At 36.4% G+C, this 17,476-nt stretch overlaps 1 protein-coding gene across 1 annotated transcript in view; it reads right to left on the bottom strand.

Moving 5' to 3' along the window:
- The window catches only part of SERPINI2 (serpin family I member 2), a 35,962-nt gene extending 19,208 nt beyond the window's left edge, over nt 1-16,754 (bottom strand). Inside the window, exons 1-5 of the mRNA XM_069580349.1 lie at nt 16,621-16,754; nt 13,977-14,231; nt 7,758-7,988; nt 6,145-6,339; nt 5,869-6,061 (exon numbers count right to left, since the gene is read on the bottom strand). Of these exons, the coding sequence (XP_069436450.1) occupies nt 5,869-6,061; nt 6,145-6,339; nt 7,758-7,988; nt 13,977-14,223 (866 nt within the window). The 5' untranslated portion in view covers nt 14,224-14,231; nt 16,621-16,754. The remainder of the gene's footprint in view (nt 1-5,868; nt 6,062-6,144; nt 6,340-7,757; nt 7,989-13,976; nt 14,232-16,620) is intronic.
- Nucleotides 16,755-17,476: the final 722 nt, after the last annotated feature.

Raw genomic sequence — 17,476 nt, 5'->3', positions numbered from 1 at the left:
CTAGCAGGGGATGGAAGAAAATCTGGCTTATCTTCTTTTTATGCTGGGAAAAGTTGGAGGATTCTGAATGCTGATAGAGATGGGAAAGATATCCCTTTAGGATTAGTGAGCCCTGACATCATGATAATGGTAAGCTAAGGACAGTGACAGACAGAAGACTCCAAGTACAAGAAATGGCCTACACCAGGAATATTCATCCCTGGAAACAGGTTTTAAATTACTTTTCACCTCATAAGCCCTTTTTATTATTGTATTTTAGTGGTGTTAGTCATGTCTGACTCTTTGCAACCCCATGGACTATAGCCTACCAGGCTCTTCTGTCCATGGAATTCTCCAGGCAAGAGTACTGGAGTGGGTAGCCATTCCCTTCTCCAGGGGATCATCCCCACCCAGGGATTCCCCACCCAGGTCTCCTGCACTGCAGGCAGATTCTTTACTGTCTGAGTCACCAGAGAAGCCCCATATTAGATTTCAGTAGCTGCCGTCTATGGGGTCACACAGAGTCAGACATGACTGAAGTGACTTAGCAGCACCAGCAGCAGCAGGCTTTAGTTAAACATTAAAGTTGATCTTACTTGTATAGACTTGCCAAAGGCTACCTTAACGCATTACCACAAACTACGTGGCTTAAATAACAGAAACACATTGTCTCCCAGTTCTGTAGTTTGGAAGTTCAGAATCAAGGCAACTGCAGGATTGGTTTCCTCTGAGAGCTGTGAGGAAAACATCTATTACAGCCTCTCGCCTTGACTTGTAGATGGCCATCTTCACCCCGTGTCTCTTCACAACACCTTTCCTGTTTGTGTATCTTTGAATCTAAATTTCTCCTTTTTATAAAGGAGTCAAATGGGATTAGAGTCCACCCTAATGACTTCACTTTAACTTGATTACTTCTACAAAGATTCTATCTCCAAATAAGAAAACATTCTGATGTAGTGGAAGTTAGCATTTCAACATACAAATTTGAGAAGCACATAATTCAACTCATAGCAGTTGTCTTGGAGAAATTAAAAGCAAAGTCTGTGGCCACACTATGGGAGAAGTTGTATGAGAAACGTGGCTACAGTTTGGAGTCTAAAAACAGGTCTTGAAGTTTGAAAAGGGCTGTCCAGACTGCAGTAGTCTAGATGGATTTGTGAACTATGAACCAATGCTGTGGGGATTCCTAATGTGGTAGAGAAAGGAATTCTGGTGAAAGCCTATATTTTCTATTGTCAACTGATCTTGGAACTTACCAGATTCCTACCTAGACATTTGATATCTAGACTGATATAGCTGGAGCCATCTTGGTTATAGATACCATTATCTCCATTTTGTGCTAATAAAACCACAACTCAGAACATCAGTGACTCTCCTAAGACCCCACTGCTAGTACATAGTATAGATACTCCTCAAACTCAGGGCTTTCTATGTATGTCCTTTTCTATTAACCTTCCTAAAGGGAAGAGAGAGAGATGTAAATCTGAAAATAAACAGTTTCAAAAATTATTATTTCTATGATTACTAAGCAAATCATCTGTCACATACACCATTATATATCCATGTCTGGCACATAGTAGGAGCTTAAAAAAAATACTCTGAAAGACCAACTAACATCCAGGTAGAGTCCCTTGGACTGCATGGAGATCCAGCCAGTCCATTTCAAAGGAGATCAGTCCTGGGTGTTCTTTGGAAAGAATGATGCTAAAGCTGAAACTCCAGTACTTTGGCCACCTCATGCGAAGAGTTGACTCACTGGAAAAGACTCTGATGCTGGGAGGGATTGGGGGCAGGAGGAAAAGGGGACAACAGAGGATGAGATGGCTGGATGGCATCACCAATTCGATGGACATGAGTTTGAGTGAACTCCGGGAGATGGTGATGGACAGGGAGGCCTGGCGTGCTGCGATTCATGGGGTCGCAAAGAGTCGGACACGACTGAGCAACTGAACTGAGAGATTCATAGACAGTAGAGAATTAGAAGAGAGATTGGAACTTAAGAGTTGGATATTAGAGACATGAAATATAAGGAACAAAAATTAAAAGAGAAAGAGTAGGAATAGGAAATTTCTGAAAATGAAATCTGGTAAACATTATCTGGGGACAGAAAGAAAAAAATGTGTAAGTCAGGGAGCAGGAAAATTTCACAGAAAGAGAGAAAAATAAATAAAAGTAATGCCAGAAGGGTTAAAGAAAGAAAGGTTTTTAATAAAAAAAAGGATGGTTAAAAATATGTGGATCAAGAGCCCAGAGTTAGGGTGAAGAAAGCATAGGATACTTCTTTCTCCTGAGTATCAAAGAAGATAGAGGAAGGGAAGTTTAGCAGAGATTTATACAATTTTTGAGATGAAGTATAGAGAGGTGAGTTTACATAACAGATTGTTTTCTTTAAGAAACAGGGAGTTGAGACATACCTTCGGAGTAAGATGATCACCATGAAGCAGTCCCCGCAGAGCAGAGGTAAAGTCTTGGTGGAGTGTCAGAAAAGAACATTCTCTGAAGATAGATCGTTAAGCTCCAGCCGAAGGGAGGCCACAGTGACTGCTTTGGAGCTTTTGCTTAACAAAATCAGTAGTTAAGGAACTCAAGAGACGTTTTGAGTAGATTCAGGATTCAGGATGAGGAGACAATTACAAAGGAGCAAAGACAGGTGACAAAAATATGTCAAATGTTTGGTGACAGTACGATTCAAACAACTGACTAGATCCTAGTCAAGTGCAAACAGAAAGAAAAGTCAAGCAGGTGGAGAGACAGAGAGCCAGGAAAATGGGGCACAGACCACGCAGGCCCTGGTAAGTGTGAAGAAAACTTTAGGAATGACAGAACAGAAAATAATCTATTAGACATCTCTCCTTTTAAAAGTTCAGGTTGAGAGTTATTTAGACACATCTTTTGCTCTGAAATTTCTCCTGTCTCCCAGAAGCATGATATCAAGAAGTTAGTGTTTATAATGATGGTTTCTTGAGATATGACTTTGTGATGTCCATTTTGTATCCAAAATGAACCCAATATTTTGTAGTTACTATAAATGGAAAGTAATCTTTAAATTGTATAAAAATGAAAAGTTTTAAATATATATATATAAGTACCCCAATAATAAATATTATCCTAGGATCCTACTTATAATTTAATGACTGTTAGAGCACCCTCTATACAGTCTATACATATATGTGTGTGTATATATATATATATATATATCCTCTATACAGTCTAAACAGTGTATAGAGTCTATACACCTCCTTTCTATACAGTCTATACAGCTCTACATAGTCAGCAAAAACAAGACCAGGAGCCAACTGTGGCTCAGATCATGAATTCCTTATTTCCAAATTCAGACTTAAATTTAAAAAAGAAAGGAAAACCATTAGGCCACTTAGATATGACCTAAATCAAATCCCTTATGATTATACAGTGGAAGTGACATATTCATGCATTACATCTGATAGAGTGCCTGATGAACTATGGATGGAGATTCATGACATTGTACAGGAGGTGGTGATCAAGACCATCCCCAAGAAAATAAAAGCAAAGGCAAAATGGTTCTCTGAGGAGGCCTTACAAATAGCTGAGAAAAGAAGAGAAGCTAAGGGCAAGGGAGAAAAGGAAAGATATACCCATTTGAAGGCAGAGTTCCAAAGAATAGTAGGGAGAGATAAGAAAGCCTTCCTCAGTGATCAATGAAAAGAAATAGAGGAAAATAATAGAATGGGAAAGACTAGAGATCTCTTCAATAAAATTATAGATACCAAGGGAACAGTTAGAACTGGACATGGAAAAACAGAGTGGTTCCAAATTGGGAAAGGAATATGACAGAATAAAGGACAAATGGAATGGACGGACCTACAGAAGCAGAAGATATTAAAAAGAGGTCACAACAATAAACAGAAGAACTATACAGAAAAGATCTTCATGACCCAGATAACCATGATGGTGTGATCACTCACCTAGAGCCAGACATCCTGGAGTACAAAGTCAAGTGAGCTTTAAGAAGCATCACTACAAACAAAGCTAGAGGAAGTGATGGAATCCAGTTGAGCTATTTCAAATCCTAAAAGATGATGCTGTGAAAGTGCTGCATTCAATATGCTAGCAAATTTGGAAAACTTAGCAGTGGCCACAGGACTGGAAAAGGTCAGTTTTCTTTCCAATCCCAAAGAAGCTCAATGCCAAAGAATGTTCAAACTGCCGCACAATTTCACTCATCTCACATACTAGTAAAGCAATGCTCAAAATTCTCCAAACCAGGCTTCAACAGTACGTGAACTGTGAACTTCCAGATGTTCAAGCTGGATTTAGAAAAGGCAGAGGAACCAGAGATCAAATTGCCAACATTCGCTGGATCATTGAAAAAGCAAGAGAGTTCCAGAAAAACATATACTTCTGCCTTATTGACTACACCAAAACCTTCGACTGTGTGGATCACAACAAACTGTGGAAAATTCTTCAAGAGATGGGAATACCAGACCACCTGACCTGCCTCCTGAGAAATCTGTATGCAAGTCAAGAAGTAACAGTTAGAACTAGACGTGGAAAAACAGAGTGGTTCCAAATCGGGAAAGGAGTATGTCAAGGCTATATATTGTCACCATGCTTAATTAACTTATATGCAGAGTACATCATGAGAAATGCTGAGCTGGATGAAGCACAAGCTGGAATCAAGATTGCTGGGAGAAATATCAATAACCTCAGATATGCAGATGACAGCACACTTATGGCAGAAAGTGAAGAGGAACAAAAGAGCCTCTTGATGAAAGTGAAAGAGGAGAGTGAAAAAGTTGGCTTAAAATTCAACACTCAGAAAACTAAGATCATGACATCTGGTCCCATCACTTCATGGTAAATAGATGGGGAAACAATGGAAACAGTGAGAAACTTTATTTTGGGGGGCTCCAAAATCACTGCAGATGGTGACTGCAATCATGAAATTTAAAAAAAAGCTTGATCCTTGGAAGAAAAGTTACGACCAATTACTTTGCCACCAAAGGTCCATCTAGTCAAAGCTATGATTTTTCCAGTAGTCATGTATGGATATGAGAGTTGGACTGTAAAGAAAGCTGAGTGCCGAAGAATGGATGTTTTTAAACTGTGCTGTTGGAAAAGACTCTTGAGAGTCCCTTGTACTGCAAGGAGACCCAACCAGTCAATCCTATAGGAAATCAACCCTGAATATACATTGGAAGGACTGATGTTGATGCTGAAACTCCAATACTTTGGCCACCTGATGAGAAGAACTGACTCACTGGAAAAGACCTTGCTGCTGGGAAAGATTGAAGGCAAGAGGAGAAGGGGACGACAGAGGATGAGATGGTTGGATGGAATCACCGACTCAATGGACATGAGTTTGAGTAAGCTCTGGGGGTTGGTGATGGACAGGGAAGCCTGGCATGCTGTAGTCCATGAGGTCGCAAAGAGTCAGAAACAACTGAGCCACTGAACTGAACTGAACTGAATAGAGAGCACCCTCTATCAAAGGTAACAACATATTTTTTAACTGTATAATATCACAAGTGTCTTGGGAATTTTATTTTCCTTAAACACAAAAGAAGATAAAATATTTTAAATTTCAACCAGAGAAAAAAATGTTAGAGAAAAATGTTTGTATAATAAAAAGAGTAATAATTCTTTTTAATCCCAGCATTCTGTTTTGAAGACATATTTTTTCATTCCTTTCAGAGAATATTGAGTACTTAAATTCTATCCTCCTCATGGCAAAACAGCGCTGGCAATGTTCAGACCTGCTTTGTATCCATAAAGTAGAGTAACAATTCCTAATGGGTTTTTCATTTTATTTTTGTCAATAGACTTTTTAAACATTAATTATCTTTTGGCCAGCTGTTGAAATCCGTCTATAAGTGAAAACATAAGAACTAGAGTGATGACATTACCAACCTAGGAAGGCTTATTTCCACTTCCTGTTCTTGCATCTCAGAGAACCATTGCAGGGTTTGAGGAGCAGTAATTAGCTTTTCCATTTCTTCTATGTTCACGTGTTCTGCAGGAAGTATGATAATTAAACTAAACTCATCACCTTGATAAGGTAATTCCAAAACCTGGTAGTTTATAGAGGATTCAGAAAAATAACCTGAAACAGAGAAAATAAAATATTAATATACTTAGCAATTCCCAAAGTTGTCCTTTAGAGTGTGATTTTTTTTTTCATATTACCGTATTTCGTTCTCAGAAGAGCTTTCATCATTGGAATTTTGACTGCTGTGCCATCTTTCAGAGTGAAATTCATCAGTTGTGTGTCTTCTTTGTTGAATTTCTGTTTCCAATCCCCTTTGAAATAAATAGCATTCACCAGAACAAGCCGAGTCAGAGGACCAAATTCTTCCCCTGAAAACATGTCTTTAATTTTTCCTGGGGAGAGAATAGAGCAAGAGGCAGAAAGAAACAGGCAACAGTGATTCAAAAAACTGCTTTAAATTAAATTAAAACAAAAATTTATCTTGCTAACCAATTAAAAATAGGGTGTTTTATCATTTAAACTTGGAAATTTTTGAAGAGTTAAGGAGGAGATTTATTAAATATTGACAAAGAAACAGGTACAAACAGGACTTCATTAGGAAACAGGAGATACGGAATTATCTTAGATAAATTTAGACAGACCTAGCAATGGCTGCTCTTTGGTAAAATCATTTGTGTAAACTGCTTTTCAGACAGAAAGAACAAAATCAAGTATCTCTTCATATCTGTTGTTATTTTTCAAACTCTATTTAAAATTCTTCAGCAAGTCAATCAGAATTAATAAATTAGTGGTCCACTCAAATTCTCTGCTGTTGCATCTGTAGCCATTGACCATTCAGAAAGGATAAGAATGGAGTTGCTAATGTGATGTTCCTCTTCTAAAAAATCAGTCTCTGATTTTTATGTCTAATGAGTATTTCAAAGCTATGAGTCAACAGCATAATCAGGTGCCATGGAGCGTCTACAGATGCTCTTAATGTGTATCCCAGTAATAGTACTTGCCTGTGAACAGTGCTCACAATACCCATCTCACATTTTCAACTTATGCTTCTCTGTCGGAGGCTCCCCACATAAAACAGAGTCTCATCTTACACATCACAGATTTTTTCTGCTTAAATAGCAGAATGAATGAACGAAGAAACAAGTTGCTATTAATTGAGGGCCTGATATATACTGGTCTCTTCACACACATTCTTTTTAATCTTTCAATAATCCTAAAACATTATAATAGTATCCTCATTTTAAATGGGGAATGGCTTAGAACTTGTCAGGATTTGAACTCAGATCTGTATGAGCTTAAACTTGTGTTCTACTATGTCTCTCAGTAGTGCCTTTGGAATCTCTGCTAGCTTATACTTAAAAGTAGATTACAACTCTATGATAGAACTATCAATGTTTATTATGAAACATTAACACATCCAACTAATATGTGTTAATTATTTACAGTGTATGTGGGAAAGAAAGCATCTGAGATTGATAGATTTAAGTCTTATCTGGCCAAAGATATTATTCCTGCTGTCATACTTAAAAAAACACACTTTAATAAAAGATTACTATTAAAATTCTTCCAGTAAGAATTCTCAATCAGGTTACCTGTCCAAAAAAAAATCTGTATACTTTTCAAAGCTGCTTACAATTTCTCTCCATTTTACAATTCAGTGTTAATTTGAATAACAGGGAAGCAAAATAGAGGAACTGATCCCTCTGAGCCATAATTTAATAGGAAAATATTCAATCATTCTTTACTTTAGTATATTAAAAACCATGAATACAATGGCAAATAATGACTCTATGGAAATGGGAAACTTTACCATCTGTTTTGCTTTCTACCCAGTTACTTATTGTCTCTGCACAAGCCTTTGCATTCTGAAAATCCACCAGCTTTATGGCACTCTGAAAAAATTCCTTGTTTCCATGGAGATACTGTTCTTTCACAGTGAATCCTTCTTGAAGGTAGAGGGCATTGGCAAGATTAAATGTAAATTCTTGTTTTTTCTCTGAGATGGCAGAGAAAAATGACTTCAGCTCAGAAAATTCTTCTCCTGAAAAATAATTATAATGTATACTGACATACTGAACAACATAAAAACAACAGCTTCTCGGCTTTACTTCTAAGCACTCTGATTCATATCACCATTTTTTAGCAGCCTAAGGTACAACTAACGACATTTTCCAAGTTAGTATAAATATTTTAAGCATTTATCCCTTGTGGAATATGCATTTTGTAGAGAAACCAGCTCTCCTACAGGAAAAAAAACTGTCCATGTAAATTTGAAATTTGTCAAAAATGAGAATATGCATTCAAAAAGGTTGAAAGAAACTCCCTCTTTATAGTCAAATTTAGCTCATTCTTAGTTGTTGGACAGGTATCTTTAGAATCTCATCCTATGCATAACATGAGATATTTGTGAAAGAGGAATACTAATGAATGTTGATGAGGGTAGGACAGTGATGAACAATCCTTTTCAATACTGCTTTTATTTCAGTTTAAGGAAGAATTGCTCTTTTATGACGAACTGTGCCTATCCAAGTTTTGAAATTTATGAGGTAACTGCTGTAATCATCTTTAGAAATGCTAAGGATTAGAATTGCCTATTTCTCCAGGTTCATAAGTCTCTATACTTTGGTTGTCTATGTGAACAATAAAAATATTGAACCATTCCAACTATAACCACTAGCCAAATGCATCTGATAGATTCAGCTAAGAATCACTGTTGGCCTATACTTATTTATCGTCGGGTCATTCTGACTACAGTGTTGTGAGGAAGGTGTATGTGCTATGAAAGAATTCAGCTCTGATTGCTGCTCAGTGTCTTCCAGTTTACTACCAGAGGGAACCAATATTTTATATTTCCTTCTGGCTTAATTTTGGAACTCAATCATTGAATCTGGGAACTGTATTTCAAATCCACAGGTCTTCAGAGCCTTTGTTTATTTTGAGTTAAATACTGAAAATACCACTTTCACAACTTAAAATTTGATTGCATGCAATTTATCTCCATTGAAGAAAACACAAACGGTTCATCATTGGGAAATGTCCACTGAATAAAGAATAAAAGACTGAGAGGAACTTGCTATGAGGTGTCTATTGGAAATCAGATGTGTACATGCGTGTATAAACATTGTATTAATATCAGAGAGCTAGTAGCCCATAGGACATCTTTGTGCAAATAAGTTGTGCTCTCACTGGGTGCTTGTGGGGGCATAGCATCCCCATTACCTCATATTTTGTCCAGCTGAGTGAAGGCCACATTTCAGTCCCCACTTGTCCTTTTGTTCTGGCTCAGTTGTGTCCAACTCTTTTGTGACCCCAGGGACTGTAGCCCTCCAGGCTTCTTTGTCCATGGAATTTTCCAGGCAAGAATACTGGAGTGGGTTGCTATTTCCTACTCCAGGGGATCTTCCCAACCCAGGGGTCAAACCCTATTGAGCCATCTGGGAAAGTTCTCTTGTGCAAATTCAGCCTACATAACCACAGAACAGACTTGGAAGGTATATTGCATTACATTTCAAACTCCATGATTCTCCATTCATGGGGATATAGACACAGACATAAACAATTTTAGATACAAAAATTTTCTTCCATATGATTGGATCTGAAGAATATCAGTGATTCTTTACAACCCTGGAATTCCTTACATAATAATAATTCCTTACATATTTTACTTATTTATACAATTATTTCAGATGCAATCACTTCTTGCTATTGGAAGCTGAAATATTATCTCAATAGCTGAAAAGTTACCAAGATGACTTTCTGAGTGAAGACATGAGAGCTTCTCCAAAAGAATTAATTAAAGTCAGGAATAAAATGGCAAACTTTGAAACCAATTTTCAGAAGTTCATAATTTATGAACATCTTTAAAGGATTGGGAGAAAGAATGAGAGGAGGAAAAAAAAATAGTTCCAACTCATTTGTCAGAGCAAATAAATTTATGTCATGTACTTTAGGTCTAAGACTGTATGACAGTCAGCTGCTCTTTGATAAATTGCTGGACTCAGAAGTTAATGAAAAAATATTACCAATAGCACAAGTTTGGAGAATATAAAGTTATCTGCCTTATAAATTTAATTTACAGATTAATAGCTTCTTTAAGCATAGATCAAAAAGAATACATATACATGGCTCCTAATAAGCAGTAAGTTTATTTCATTTCCTAAAATAGAGCCATGGAAATCCTACAGGTCATGGGGTGAATGTGACTTTTGGTTTGGTTGTACCAGACCTCCAAAAAAGTTCTAAATTTTAGTACATGTTTACTTCTCCTGCTACTGAAAGCCTTAAGGCCAACTGTGTCTACAATGTGAGAGATCCAAAGATGAAAAGAAAGGCAGTCATAGGACTATAGATGGTTTTAGCTAAAAGGTCCGTGTGTGCCGCGCAGTGCTTAGTCACTCAGTCGTGTCCGACTCTTTGTGGCCCAACGAACTGTAGAGCCCCAGGCTCCTCTGTCCATGGAAATTCTCCAGGCAAGAATACTGGAGTGGTTGCCATGCCCTCCTCAAGGGTATCTTCGCAACCCAGGGATCAAACCCAAGTCTCCCACATTGCAGGTGGATTCTTTACCCTCTGAGCCACCAGGGAAGCCCATGCTGCTGCTGCTGCTGCTGCTGCATCACTTCAGTCATGTCCGACTCTGTGTGACCCCATAGACAGCAGCCCACCAGGGTCCACCATCCCTGAGATTCTCCAGGCAAGAACACTGGAGTGGGTTGCCATTTCCTTCTCCAATGCATGAAAGTGGAAAGTGAAAGTGAAGTCGCTCAGTCGTGCCCTACTCTTAGCAACCCCATGGACTGCAGCCTACCAGGCTCCTCCATCCATGGGATTTTCCAGGCAAGAGTACTGGAGTGGAGGGAAGCCCATGGAAATCATCTAATCCAAACTCATTTGATAATGAAGAATCTAAAATCCAGAGAGATAAGATAGCTTGAAAGGTGCCCCATCACAGGGTCATTTGGACACATAACTAACCCAGGAGTTCATGGCAGGTCTCTTTTCATAAACTGCGTAGAATAAAGAAACACCTTAAAGTTAGTCTTCAATTAATAAGCAGCTTTAATAGAAGCAAAGCAAAATGGAGTATTATCAGATGCTCAGTAAAAAGGAGAAGGTAAATTTTGAACAGATTGTTTTAGCAATGGGGAAAGAAGAGTAAGTGAGGACACTGAGAGCCCCAGTGTGGGTAGGATGCCAGGAGCTTTAAGCCCATCTGCAGAATAAGCAGGTTATGAAACAGGTTGATAGCAAGGAAGGTAAATATAGCCTGATTCAACAGATAGCACCATTTGACAATCAGAGGGAACTGAAGGCAGGGCCAGGACCAAGATGGGTCAATGAGACCCTCATTATGGCATAAAGTTTAAGGAGATGGCAACAAATTCAGTATCAGGATAAACAACATTTTACTGAAATGTATTTTAAATATCAATACTAACACAAAGAAATCCATGATAAACAAAACATAAACATTTAAAGTAAAGGAAAAATCATAATTATTGATTTTTCTTTTTGCCCTGAGTTCCAGTATGGCCCTGCCAGGCACTGTCTTCTCATCTGTTGCACCCTTTGTTTTACCCTGAAATCATTTTGCATCTCTTTCTTTTCATCTTCCTGCACTTTTTTCTCGCTGCTCTCCTTCTTAACTTCTTTCTAAAAATTTTCCAGAGTTTAATATTTATATTTTCTCCCTTTTTGGTTGGTCTTCCTTTTCTTTTTGCACTTATCCACCATCTGCACCTCTCTCTCCTTTAACAAAGTATGAGATAGCAGCAAGGAGATCCAATCAGTCAATTCTAAAGAAAATCAACCCTGAATATTCATTGAAAGGACTGATGCTGAAGCTGAAGGTCCAACACTTTGGGCACCTGATGTAAAGAGCCAACTCATTAAAAAAGACCCTGATGCTGGGAAAGATTGAAGGCAGAAGAAGGGGATGACAGAGGATAAGATGGTTGGGGCATCACCAACTCGATGGACATGAGTTTGAGCAAGCTCCAGGAGATGGTGAATGACAGGGAAGCCTGGCATGCTGCAGTCCATGGGGTTGCAAAGAGTCAGACATGAACTGAGTGACTGAACAACTACTACAACAACAACAAGAGATAGCAAATTTGGTAGATTTTGTTATGTATGTTACAAAGTTAATGTTTAATTATGCATATATACTCTTTCAAAGAAAATATTAAAATTTTCATTGTTGCTCTTGTGATCTATAACCCTCAGTGAATCATTTTTGGAATTAGTTCTGGGCAAGTTACTCAACCTTTCTTTGCCTTGGTGTCCTCACCTGTACAGCAGGTTTATGTCTGGCTCACAGAGTAATTGTGAAGAGTAAATAAAATACAGTATACTGAGTACATAAAACAGTGACTGGTACACTATATATAGTTGATAGTTTTAGCATTGTTATTATTATGTTCACAATCCAGAGTTAAGACTCCCATGTTCCTCTATAAGATGGATTCATTTAAAGTAATTTAAATTTCAAAGGGTCTAATTTTGCTAGTTTATCATGGAATCAATTTACATATTTTCATGAATGTTCTATTACTTTTCAAAGCAATATCATGTGATATAAATGTTTCTGGGACTGTGTCGTGGGATTTGCTGAAATTAACGCAGACAATGAAGACTAGATCTGGAATACAGTGACTTCATCTTACATTATCCACAAAGGAGAACTCTGTCAAGCAACTTCACTATCACCAGTTTCTTTTCTATGTAACATTGCCTTTAAAATGAAGCAAATAGAACTTTGCAAATTGTTTCTTCAGGAGAACAGTTTCCTAAATGTAACTACTCTATGCTGGGCTTCCCTGGTGGCTCAGCAAAAAGAACCTGCCTGCAATGCAGGAGACGCAGTTGGAAAGATCCCCTGGGGAAGGAAATGGCAACCCACTCCAATCTTCCTGCCTGGAGAATTCCATGGACAGAGAGGAATCCGGTGGGTTACAGTCCATGGGGTCGAAAAGAGTCAGACACAACTTAGCAACTAAACAACAATAACTATTCCATGCTAGGGCAGACATACTGAAATTAGTTACAGTTACAGTAATTAAATACCCAAATAAAAAATCTGTATATTGCCTCTAATATTTAGGATATATATCTGACAGTGATATAAAAGTTTATAATTCAAATCATTGAAGAACTTGGAAGCACAAGATAGCTAGGGAGATGGACAACCACACCTTAAGGTGGGATAACGGCACTAAAGCATCTCCACAGTATCTCACGTAGGCCATTGAGAGACTAGATAACAACTGCTCGTACACAAAAGGGTCTCTGATGACTCATGTAAGTGATTCTTTTAAAAAATATTTAGAAGCTATTAAATAAGCTTTGAAACTGTATAAATAAATGCTTTTTCTTGGTCTCATATAAGTGAAAAAGTTAAATTTCAATTAAAAAGCTATCTTTTAAAAGCCTGCAGAATAATGAGAGACACACAAAGATTTCTGGGTGAGGTTGGTTACTGAAGCATTTTTATAAAAGAAGTACTGGAAACTATTTAATGAGGAAGGATTAGGTAAATATGCAATGATATTTCCACTAGAGACAATAAAATGCAGCAATTAAAAATATACTCTGAAGCAACTGCATGATATGAAAAAAAAACAATCAAAACACAGGAAGTGCTAGTGGAAGAATATACATATATATATATATATATATATATATATATGGATGTATACCCACTCATACACACACACATGCATACACACCATGATTTCAATGAAAACTGGCCAAAACAGGCCAGAAGAAAATATACAGACATAGTCACAATTTTTATGTATATAGAATCAATTTTTTATAAATTATTTTCGTAATATTTTCCTTAGGAAACAATAAAATTGCTTACATTGATAATTATTTGCATTTAAAATTCTCCACATTATTATAATTTTACACCTTTCATAACTTTCAAAATTTACTAAAGTTGTATGACCCTTAGCTTCTCTAATAGTTTAAAAATAAATTTGCCCAGATCTTATCCAGTGTAAACAATCATGTGGAAGAATTTTACCCGTTGAGGTGTCCTGAAATTTTAAAGTCTGTCTTATCTGCTGCTGTGCTTTTCCTTTTGCTCCCAGTTGTACCATTCCAAGGGCCAAAGTTGCTCCAAGAGGTGAAATTATGATGTTGTTCTTATGAGATAAACCAACAGCTTGATAAAGATCCACTACAAATTCGGTATTTCTTTGAGCCAAGGGGCTTGAGGCTTGACTTCCAGAAAAAGTCAATAGAAGACTCCACAGCAGGATCTTATCCATTTTGACCTCTGTGCATTCATTAATTCAAAATTTATTAGTTTTTTAAAATAATCAGAGTTTATCATAGTAAGTTCAACAGAAAGATTTCTACCTATTAGAACTTTCCACCTTATTGGAACAAACTACCATGAAATTATTTTAATGCAAATTTTAAGACTAAGCATCATCTATTAGGAGAAATGGGTCATGTGCTATTAGCATTCTTTACATGCATTCAACAAGCAGTATAGAATGTATTGCAGCTTTTTTTTTTTTACTTAAAGGAGAAATTATAATTCTGGAACATTATCAATAGCAATGCTATCTCTCAATAGCTATAGGATACTTTTTTGCATCTTTTCCTATGGTTTTAAATGAGACACTTGTGACCCTGATATCAAGGGAAACTTCTGTCCAGATGATTCTAAAACAGGTAAAAGAACAAAAGGAGAAATGGAATAAAAACTGAATACATTCCAGTGTGGTTTTGAACATATAACATTAGGAAGTTAAAGTATTCTAAACCAGTTGAGTAATCTGGCTAACTTCTTAGAGTAACAAGTCTCACATGTTATAGAATCCTGCTACTGTAGGATGAAAGAACTCCCACACCCACCTCACACTTTTCCAAGGGAAGTACAAATAAAAAAAGCTCAGAAAAAAATTATAAAGAAACAAAATTGCAATCAAATACAAACAGTAGAGCAACAACATAAGAAAACATTTTAAAAAATCAAAGAATAATTTGACAAATAAATTAACAAATATAAGAAAGTTGCAACTGAAAACTGTAACCAATTCACAACACTAATGACACCCTATTAAAACGCTCTCCACAAAAATTGCAGGCAACCCAACCATCTCATTACATCTGGAGTAGAATGATTTTTGCCATATTGCTGCAGACTCCAGGAGAATACTGACTCTGAAGTACCTGAAATTTTAAGTGTTTTAAATGAAATTTTAAATTAATTTTTAAACTATTTTAAATTTAAGTAACATTAATTTTTACTTTACAAATAATGTATTTTAGTAGCTTTAAGTAACTCCTAGTTTAACCCTCTCGGGAAGTAACTCTCTATTGGAGGAAAAAATGAAAACCTCTGGAATAATGTTTTATTAGTCTTATATTTAAAAAATGAAGAACTATATTTCTAGTGTTCTGCAGACTATTAGGAAGGCTTCCATGACCCCTAAATGGTTGAGTCACTAAGAATCACCATTATACATAAAGATGGTCATGGTGGTGGTTTAGTCACCAAATCATGTCCGACTCTTCTGACCCCATGGACTGAAGCCCATCAGGCTTCTCTGTCCATGGAATTTTCCAGGCAAGAATACTGGAGTGGGTCACCATGCCCTCCCCCAGGGGATCTTTCTGACCCAGAGATCAAGCCTGGGTCTCCTACACTGAGCATCAAACCCAGGTCTCCTGCATTGCAGGTGGATTTTTTTACCATCTGAGCCACCAGAGAAGCTCCATACATAAAGATACTAATAGTCAATTATTTCCCAAAACTAAGCTATAAAGTCATTATCTAGATATTTCCATTTCTTTTCTGAAATGTGTAAACTCTATTTGCTTAGATATACAACTTGCAAAGGGAAAAAACCCTCAAAATGCAAGCTAAACAGTTTTTAGAAAATAACATGTTAACAAACTGCAAATATAAATATATGCTATCAAGCAAATGCCTTATTGAGAATTAAATCAGTATATCAGGTTGTGACTGGTAGTACAACAATAATAGTAAAAGCCAGAGTGTAAAAGAAGTTTTACATACAAAATAAATAATTTCTGTGTATCATTTTCTAATATGTTCATTATCTTATAAGATTTCTGACTGAAATATCAGTTTGTAGATATGTAAGTCATCAAAATGTTACTCATATTTTTAAGTCATAAACTGGCAATTTATTTGGCACATATTTAAGTACTTGGTGTATATTAGAGCAATAAACAATATTATGAAGGATGCAATTTTTCCTTAGTAGCAGAATCTGGGAGTTGTCCTATTAACAATCTTAATAATTAAAGTATATATCCTCTGAGCATCTGTTTTCCCAGAAAAATTTTAGGCACTTAATAAACTACAAGCTCATGAAAAAAAAATATGATTTTAAAATTCACTTACCTTATTGGGTTTCAGATTGTACCTCATCGGAAAACATGAAGGACTGGTGAACTAAGCAACCTGATGAACAGTTCTATAAGAATCTGACCTTCAAACTGATAGTGAAAATTTAAGGAAACTTTAGTCTTTATAGGAAAATAAAATGATGTGTTAATTTGATGCATTTAAATTATACCTGCACCAACATGAATTGAAACACCATTCCTCTACTCTATTAACACTCATGGTCAAAGTTATTACATACATACTTCATTCAAAAGCTATTTAATTTTAAGACACTTACCCCCAAATTGGCTTCTGATTACTCACTGTGATGTTACAGTTCAAATGTGCCTGCTGGGAAACACTAGTACATAGAACACCTGATCAGACAAGGCCAACTCTATTTATCTTGAACATTGCCCAATTAATTCCTCTAAAACCAAAGCAGGTGTTCACATTTGTACAGAAGGACTAACATGACCAGGTTAATGATCAATTATGAAATATGCAAGCAACAAGGGAGAAAACAATAGAATTTTTTTAAATCATTAAGTTTGAATTATTATTTCATCCATTATTTCACGATTGAGCAACAAACACACACACACATAGTAAGTAGAAACAAAATGTGGAAGAATGTGCCAATGGTTGTAAATTTGCTAGTAATTAATTCTTTTTGTCTCTTATAGGACTCTCACATCAGATTACCAGTGTATTCCATCATAAATATTTCAGAATGCCTATAAGGAAAAGAATAAAGCTAAATCAAATCCAAAATCCAGAGACAAATTACTGCTGTGTTTACAGAGAACTCAACAATTCATCAAATTATACAATAGTCAGAAGAGTTTCCTGTGGATACAAGTCCCATTTGAAGCCTTAGGAAAAGGAGTGAATCTTGAAGAAATACAGTCTTTATGTTGAGTAAAAAGACCAGATTAAGATTACTGATTTACCAAATTATCAAGATAATATTATTAAATATAAATAATTTGATAATAAACATTGGTATTACTTTTAAATGGTTTTAAAATCCTATATGATGTTCTCTACAAACAGGTTATTAATTAAAATGTATACATAATTGAATGGGTTTTGATCTCATTTTTCTAATTCAAATCAATCACATCAATGGCAATCAGATATTAAACACATTG

Source organism: Ovis canadensis, chromosome 1 (genome assembly GCF_042477335.2).
Source record: "Ovis canadensis isolate MfBH-ARS-UI-01 breed Bighorn chromosome 1, ARS-UI_OviCan_v2, whole genome shotgun sequence".
Lineage (NCBI taxonomy): Eukaryota > Metazoa > Chordata > Mammalia > Artiodactyla > Bovidae > Ovis > Ovis canadensis.
Note: the sequence above shows the minus strand (reverse complement) of the source record. Positions and strands in the feature narration are given on the sequence as shown.